Below are 8,985 nucleotides of genomic sequence, written 5' to 3'. Positions count from 1 at the left end.
AGGGGGGGGGGCGGGAACGGGGAGAACGGGGATGCTTCCGGAAGTGGGGGGACAGCCCTGCCCCCGCTCCGGGGCGGAGCCTCCTTCCCACCCGCCGCATCCCACCCCCCGTACCCCGCCCCCTGCGCGTCCTTCCCCGGAGCCCTGCCGCGTCCCCTCCAGGCAGTCCCCCTGCAGGCAGTCAGCTTCTGCTCTCAGCGACAGTGATAAAGACTCACGTAATAAACTCTCTTCGGCACCCTACCTGGTTTTAATCCAAGACACTTGGTTTGTCAAGAACTACTTTTTAAAAAATAACCTTTCATTACCTCTAGAGGATGCAGCTCACAAAATCCTTGATTTACATACTTCTATCAATCTCTACCAACAGGCTCACTTTTACAACATCCCCTCAAAACTATGTAAGATACACTTTTTAAAAAACAATGGTGAGCTGACACTTTCTCAATTGAGATATCTCAACAATGCCTTTAGGCACACACTAAATTTTATCCATAGCAGACAATTTCTTTTCAAGATTTTGTAGGGGAAATTAATTCAGTATTGAGTAACATAACATCGATTTCTCCAGTTTAAGGGCTTTAAAAGCAAAGCTATAAAATGTACATACTGGTATTTCAAAATTTTCACCTGGAGACGCTCTTCTAACTAGAAATTGTTAAAAATCATCACAATGGAGTGATGGGCTTTAAAAGCAAAGCTATAAAATGTACATACTGGTATTTCAAAATTTTCACCTGGAGACGCTCTTCTAACTAGAAGTTGTTAAAAATCATCACAATGGAGTGATAATCATAAATAATCTGATAAAGCAAAATTACAATTAATTGTATACTTTACATGAGATAAAGAGAATTTCAACTTAGTATTTCAGAAAAGAGATAAAGAGAATTTCAACTTAGTATTTCAGAAAAAAACATTTGAGAGACAGAAGTTTTGTACCTGACAATGAGTAAGGACGTCCTGAACTGTTTTTTGTTGCTCTTCGTTGTAGGATGTGTCAGATAGAACAGCTTCCTGCTAATATTTGAAAAGTTAAGTAGTTAATGCTTTACTTTTATAAGAGTCAAACTGAATACTAGGAAAAAAAAAAACACTTTACATTTATTTAAATTGTTTTTATTTTCACTAACTTTTCAAAAGGTTTCAGAAGTCTTAATCTAAAGCAGAGACAAAATAAAATAAAAACATTAATATGCGAGTGGAAATATAACTAAGTAAGACAGGAAGTAAGGAAAGAATTTATTATATCATAAGGACCTAGGTTTAGGGTTTTATACTGATAATGAGTACAAACTGCCCTGAACGTCCTACCATAAGGAAAGGGAAGTTAAATGGTTAAGTCCTCACTAGCTAAGGAAGCAAATTCAGGAGAGACCAATATTTTTTGAGTGTGAGTTTAGAGGAACTCTACAGTATATGAAAAATTTAAACGTTTTCCTTTAAAATGGTCATGTGTTGGGGTGCCTGGGTGACTCAGTTAGTTAAGCATCTGACTCTCCGTTTCAGCTCAGGTCATGATCTCAGGGTTTCCTGAGTTCAAGCCCCGCATCGGACTCTGTGCTAACAGTGCAAAGCCTGCTTGGGATTCTCTCTCTCTCTCTCTTGCCCTCTGCCCCTCCACTGCTCACACTGTCTCTGTCTCTCTCAAAATAAATAACTATACTTCAAAATAAATAAATAAATAAAATGGTTGCATGTTAATATATTTGGCAAATGGCGATTAACATTACTTACATTATGGACATATGCAGTATGTGGTTCATATGCATAAAGAACAGTGTTATCATCATCATAAGCAGGTATTCGTGTTCTTTTCTAAGGAAGATTTATTAACAAATTAAGAGGAAAGGTGAAAGATAGAACTGAAAGAAAAATCGAGGACTTCAATTTCACTTCTAAGAAGCTCCAAAAGCCTATTGGTGATATCCAAGGACCCTTGTCCATTGTAAATCCTAGGACTACATGAAAAGATGGACTTGCAAAACTGTTTTCTCATTATCGCAGCTACACTTAAGACGTCATTTTCCTTCCAGCTTAACCTCTTGTGTAACTCAAGGTAGAAAGACTAGTCTAGTTACCTGGCACCGGAACTGCTGTAAAAGCCAAGTATTTCTAACCAGGAACAAAGAACCAGGTTACATGGCTTTTGATTTTTAAGCAATCTAACAGTGCCACTCTGTGGACAAAATAGGAAACACTTAAGCACCTATTTTTCTTGAGAAATTAATCTCTAATCACCTTAAAACATTTTTTGGGGGGGAACAGGACACGATATAAGTGAATATACGATACATAACAATTACACTTCATTTAATAACTGTACTCTAAGAATGAATTAAACTATAAGAATAATGTTAAAATAAAGATATGTAGAAGCTATGTATGTCTCTGTTTCAAAAAACATAACCAAAATAATATGGAACGGGCTACAGAAGAGTTCTTATAAAAATATACCTTGTATGGTACCTTATGCTTTTCAAAGTGGTTTTATTTCACATATTTATGCCAGAGAAACATTCTGGATAGGCAGTTAACTTTATCTACCATTATTATGAAAAAATATTGGGGCTGATAGAAGTTAAAAAAATTGCCCATAGCACTAAGGTGGCATTAATACCCACATCATTATTTAAGTAAAGAAACGCTTTTTCTGGGAAACCAAATTACATATAGTTTAATAATTTATATTGTTACCGTCAGGAATCAAGAAACATAGCACAATGTGACACAATTATACAATAACACAACCATTTTGAAAGACTATGGGGCAGATTTTCATGAAGTTACATTAACCATATGAGCTAGCAATTCAACTCCTGAGTATTTACCCAAGAGAAATGCTAGGATCTGTTCACAAAAGCCTTGCACACGAATGTTTATAGCAGGTTTATATATCACTGTCAAAACTCATGAACTTGTGATTACTGCCATTTCACTGAATGAACTTCAATTCAATTTAGTGAAGAAATAGAGCAGAATGAAAAGAACAAAGACAGATCTTCAATTTGAAATACAAACCACATCCACTTCACTGGAGCCGCTCGACATCTTTTTTGTGCAACAGCAGCACTCCACTTCCTCTGCGTTGGGCCTAGTTATTTCTAAATTTGCTGGAGGGTTTATGTGTGAAACTGCCTGGTCACCTGAGTCTGGCAAACCACCTACTCCTGAAAAGCAACACATAACAAAGTTACTTCACAGACTTTTCACAAACTTAATACGGATCTGTTCTCCTGATGCCAACTCTAACTGAGAGTCCTGGCTGAATTTTAGAGAGTGACAAAACTCTTCCATGAGTGATCTCGAATAAACCTTTAAAATCGAAGGGCTCTATTGCCACAACGAGGAGTAAGAATCAAGATCAAACACAAATTCAAAACTGTGAAGCGAATGCTTCGCAACTTAAAGGCTACAGAGTAAAAGCTGGAAACAAATGAACAAGAGAACATAATTCCCAGCTGCTTTTTAAAAGCACCTGGGTGGCTCAGTCGGTTAAGGTCATGATCTCGCGGTTTGTGGGTTCGAACCCCGCATCGTGGGGCCCTGTGCTGCCAGCTCAGAGCCTGGAGCCTGCAGCCTGCTTCGGGATTCTGTGTCTCCCTCGCCCTCCCCCCTACCCTGCTTCCGCTCTGTCTCTCTCTCTCATAAGTAAATGTTAAAAAAATTTTTTAAATAAAGATAAATGACTTCCTGTTTGTCTGCCACCGCAGTTACTCTCTTAAAACCAGACAATTCCCTACCGGATTACTTACACTGTAGCTGAAACTTGGCTGTAGTTAGACATGGGAGCAACACGCATGGAGTCCATCACTGGACTCCAGACATTTCTATGTGTGTGGCACATTTACACATCAACATCGATCTTGCACTGTTTGAATCTCTCATTCCTGTCATGACCTCTACCCACAACACCCTGCCGTTTCTCCACCTAGGGGAACCTATTCCTTCAAAGCTCCACTCAAGTTCCATCTCCACAAAGCAAAGGTGCTAAGTCATCCCATCTGGAAGTTAACACTGCCTTCCCCAAAGTACCAGAACACTCCCACTTTAATGATTTTAAGGTAATTGTTACACAAAGGGAAACATCAAATAGCATTAAGACCTTAGGCTTGGGGCCTGAATACCTGGGTTTAGGTATTCAGTTCCTCCACTGACTAGCTGTGTAACTTCTCTGTGCTTCTCTGTAACATGAGGATAATAGTACAGACCTCATACAGATATGGAGATTAATTGAAACATGACAAGTGCTTAAAACCACAGCTGTCATGGCAAAGGCACCCACTGTTAGCTATTATTATTTCATTATCTGGGTATGCATAACATCCTCCCAACAGAACCAGTAGTCATGGAGCACATGGGCCACAAATATTCGGGGTCCCAACATGTAATTTTCATTCCCATTGCACTTGTACGCTGAAGATGTAGCAACAATTTCTTGTAGACAAATTTTAAATACTAGGACATAATACAAACAACTGGGCTTTTAAAAATAGGATCCAGGGGCGCCTGGGTGGCCAAGTGAGTTAAGCATCTAGCTCTTGATTTCGACTCCGGTCATAATCTCATGGTGTGGGATTGAGCCCCGTGTCTGACTCTGCACTGACAGCATGAAGCCTGCTGAGGATTCTCTCTCCCTCTCTCTCTGCCCCTCCCCCTGCACGCTGGCTGGCTTGCTCTCAAAATAAATAAACATTAAAAAAATACTTGAATCCAAATCCAAATTGCAAAATTTGCTATTTTGCTTCAAGCAGGTATTTAACCTCTCTGTGCCTCGATTTCTTAACTCCTAAAGCTGGAATAATATCTACTTTACAGAGCTGTGTAAGACCAAATGAAAGTCGGGCACTGGGCATCATGTCTGGTTCGCAGCAGGCACAGCATAAATTTTAGTTCCTTTTCACTTCTTCACATCACATAAAGTTTCTGCAACACTTTCTTAGAGTCCAACCTTGAAGCAGTTGCAAATTAATACAGTTCACTAAATTCAAAGTCCTGCAAAATGAGTTTACTTAAAATAAAGCTCGCTTGTATTTTCTGATAGAAAACCTAAACTCTTAATAACATACGAACAAGAAGCCATCTGTTTTTTTATAATACGTTTTTTAGACATTAAAGACATTTCAAAGGCATTTTTCAAAAGCAATTTGAAGATTCTCCTTCAAGGTGGAGAGCATTCACTTGCCATCAATTTATCTAAAGTGTGAAGGGCGAAAACAGCATTTCACCCCAAAACCACTAGAAAAAAATGTGATACAGTTGGGGCGCCTGCATGGCACAGTTGGTTGAGCGTCCAACTTCAGCTCAGGTCATGATTTCACGGTTCGTGGGTTGGAGCCCCAGGTCAGGCTCTGTGCTGACAGCTTGCTCAGAGCCTGCAGCCTGCTTCGGGTTCTGTGTCTTTCTCTCTCTGCTCCTCCCCCGCTGATGCTCTGTCTCACTCTGTCTCTCAAAAATAAATAAACGTAAAAAAAAAATTTTTTTTTAAAGCGACACGGAGAAACAAGTCAGATTTACATTTAAAAAACAAAACAAAACTGTCAATACTGATCATTGTCTAAAACTCCTGTCCAGACTCTCAAAAGTAGCCCTTCTACTGTCCATATCAAACTTTAGAGACCACAAAGTTGCCAGATGGAAGAGAATGCCAGATGGAAGGGAATACAAAACTGTATCCCATCGCGCACCACCGAATTGGGTCCATGCCCTGCTTTTTACAAAACGCCTTACAGAAAAGCCGCTTGTAAAATCACGATGTGTAAACATTAAACTCGTTTAAAAACCCTAGAGCAGTCCGGATTTGGTGAGAGCCAGGTAGAGGAGGGAAGGAATTGATGTCTTTTAAAAATTTTTTAGTGTTTGTTTATTTTTGAGAGAGGGTGAGACACACAGAGCATAATTGGGGGAAGGGCAGAGAGAAGGAGACACAGAATCTAAAGCAGATTCCAGGCTCTGAGCTGGCAGCACAGAGCCTGGCACTGGGCTCGAACTCATGAGCCCAGATCACAACCTGAGCTGAAATCCGATACTTAACCGACTGAGCCACCCAGGCACCACAGAAGGAATAGATCTCTCATCAAATTATCAAACGGATCGTTCTCAACCTAAATCTTTATTTTCTTTCGCCTCCTTTATGTGTTTACATTAAGCCAGTATAAGGCTGCACTGTCATTAATCAAACACGATTACCACCAAAGTCTCAAAATCAACATTTCTTTTTTTTTAATATTTATTTTTATTTTTGAGAGACAGAGTGTGAGCAGGGGAGGGACAGAGAGAGAGAGGGAGACACAGAACCTGAAGCAGGCTCCAGGCTCCAAGCTGTCAGCAAAGAGCCCAAGGTGGGGCTGGAACTCATGAACTGTGAGATCATGATCTGAGCCCAAGTTGGATGCTCAACCGACCTAGCCACTTAGGCGCCCTCAAAATCAGTGTTTCAATCTCAAAAAATGTTATAACAAATCAAGCTAGTCCATTAATTCCTTCTTTATAATTTTTTTAAATATAATTTGTCAAGTTGGCTAACATTGTATACAGTGTGCTCTTGGTTTTGGGGGTAGATTGCCGTGGTTCATCATCACTTACATACAACAGCCAGTGCTCACCCCAACAAGTGCCCTCCTCAACGCCCATCACCCATTTTCTCCTCTCCCCCGCCCTTCCCATCAACCATGTTTGTTGTCTGTATTTCAGAGTCTCTTATGGTCTGCCTCCCTCTGTAGCTAATTTTTTCCCCTTCCCCTCCCCCATGGTCTTCTGTTAAGTTTCTCAAGTTCCACATATGAGTGAAAACATACGGTATCTGTCTTTCTCTGACTGACTTATTACACTTAGCATAATACCTTCCAGTTCCATCCACATTATTGCAAATGGCAAGATTTCATTCTCTCTGATTGCCAGGTAGTACTCCATTGTATATATAAACCACATCTGCTTTATCGATCCATCAATTGATGGACATTTAGGCTCTTTGCATAATTTGGCTATTGTTGAGAGTGCTGCTCTAAACATTGGGGTACATGTGCCCTATGCATCAGCACTCCTGTATCCCTTGGGCAAATTCCTAGCAGTGCTATTGCTGGGTCATAGGGTAGGTCCATTTTTAATTTTTTTTGAGGAACCTCCACACTGTTTTCCAGAGCGGCTGCACCAGTTTGCATTCCCACCAACAGTGCAAGAGGGTCCCCGTTTCTCCACATCCTCGCCAGCATCTGTTGTCTCCTGAGTTGTTAATTTTAGCCATTCTGACAGGTGTGAGGTGGTATCTCAGTGTGGTTTTGAGCTGTATTTCCCTGATGAATCAAGCTAATCCATTAATTCTTTATTTTTTATTTAATGTTTATCTTTGAGAGAGAGAGAGACAGGGGAGGGGCAGAGTGAGAGAGGGAGACACAGAATCCCAAGGAGGCTCCAGGTTCTGAGCTGTCAGCACAGAGCCTGACTTGGGGCTGGAACTCATGAACTGTGAGATCATGACTTGAGCCGAAGTCTGAGGCTTAACCGACTGACCCACCCAGGCGCCCTCAGTTTCAATCTCAAAAAAATGTTATAATGAATCGAGCTAGTCCATTAATTATTTAGTTATTTTATTTAAAAACATTTTTTAATGATTGTTTATTTTTGAGAGAGAGACAGAGTGTGAGCATGGGAGGGAGAGCGGGAGAGGGAGTGGGAGTGAGAGAGAGATACAAAATCCAAAGCAGGCTCCGGTCCCAGCTGTCAGCACAGAGCCCAAGTCGGGGCTGCACCTCACAAACCGCGAGATCACGACCTGAGCGGCAGTCGGACGCTTAACCGACTGAGCTACCCAGGCGTCCCTAGTCCATCAGTTCTTTTTTTTTTTTTTAATTTTTTTTCAACGTTTTTTATTTATTTTTGGGACAGAGAGAGACAGAGCATGAACGGGGGAGGGGCAGAGAGAGAGGGAGACACAGAATCGGAAACAGGCTCCAGGCTCCGAGCCATCAGCCCAGAGCCTGACGCGGGGCTCGAACTCACAGACCGCGAGATCGTGACCTGGCTGAAGTCGGACGCTTAACCGACTGCGCCACCCAGGCGCCCCCCATCAGTTCTTTAAACTCAAAATTCTATATAATGTCTGAGAGTCTTTTTTTTTTATTTTTTGTTTATTTTTTTTAGTTAACGTTTATTTTTGAGAGAGAGAGAGAGAGAGAGAGAGAGAGAGAGCATGAACGGGGGAGGGGCAGAGAGAGAGGGAGACACAGAATCGGAAGCAGGCTCCAGGCTCTGAGCCATCAGCCCAGAGCCCCACGCGGGGCTCGAACTCACGGACCGCGAGATCGTGACCTGAGCTGAAGTCGGACGCTTAACCGACTGAGCCACCCAGGCGCCCCAATGTCTGAGAGTCTTGATAGTTCCTTACCCCACCCGCCTCCGCTAAGGAACAGAAAGAACAAAAGAGGATCTACTCGTCCCCCAAAGTCAGCATAAAGTCCTGGAAAAACGGCCAAATCTCAAAAGCTCACAGGCGCCGGCTTCCCGGGACAGCCGGCGGAAAACACGCCGAACCACCCCTGTGCAGGGCTGCCGAAATTTGAGAGAAAAGTTAAGTCCTTTTTCTCCGCTTAGGGCCAATCCGGCCCCCGCCCCGCCCACCTCCCCGCCCCGGAGCTCCCCAGCCTTTAGCCCAAACGGCCTCTCGACGGCTTTTCGCCCACAACCTGAGGTAACAAAGTTCAAGGGGAGACTAAGTGCCGCTAGAAAGGCCTTTTCGGGCCTCGGGGCCAATTCGGTCCTGCCCGCCCCGTCCCCCCGCTCCGCCCCCCAACCCCCGCTCCGCCCCGAAGTTCCTCGGCCTTTAAGGCAAATTTCATCTCCAGGGCTTCTCGAGCACACCCGAGGCAAAAAAGCTCAAGGGGAGACAAAGTGCGGCTACACAGGCCTTTCCAGGCCTCAGGGCCAATTCGGTCCTGCCCGCCCCGCCCCCCGCTCCGCCCCGAAGTTCCTCAGCCTTTAAGGCAAATT

At 42.7% G+C, this 8,985-nt stretch overlaps 1 protein-coding gene across 4 annotated transcripts in view; it reads right to left on the bottom strand.

The window, feature by feature from the left end:
* Positions 1-8,985, bottom strand: part of SCML1 (Scm polycomb group protein like 1) — a 15,898-nt gene that overhangs the window by 6,636 nt on the left and 277 nt on the right. Inside the window, exons 2-4 of one of the 4 annotated variants that reach the window (XM_049643530.1) lie at positions 3,022-3,170; positions 1,738-1,818; positions 943-1,020 (exon numbers count right to left, since the gene is read on the bottom strand). In XM_049643530.1, the coding sequence (XP_049499487.1) occupies positions 943-1,020; positions 1,738-1,818; positions 3,022-3,051 (189 nt within the window). In that variant the 5' untranslated portion in view covers positions 3,052-3,170. Of the gene's footprint in view, positions 1-942; positions 1,021-1,737; positions 1,819-3,021; positions 7,830-8,985 lie in introns of those variants that run through there. The other 3 variants (XM_049643527.1, XM_049643528.1, XM_049643529.1) reach the window with 3 other exon arrangements.

This window comes from Panthera uncia, chromosome X (genome assembly GCF_023721935.1).
Source record: "Panthera uncia isolate 11264 chromosome X, Puncia_PCG_1.0, whole genome shotgun sequence".
NCBI lineage: Eukaryota > Metazoa > Chordata > Mammalia > Carnivora > Felidae > Panthera > Panthera uncia.
This window is presented reverse-complemented; position numbering and strand designations above follow the sequence as displayed.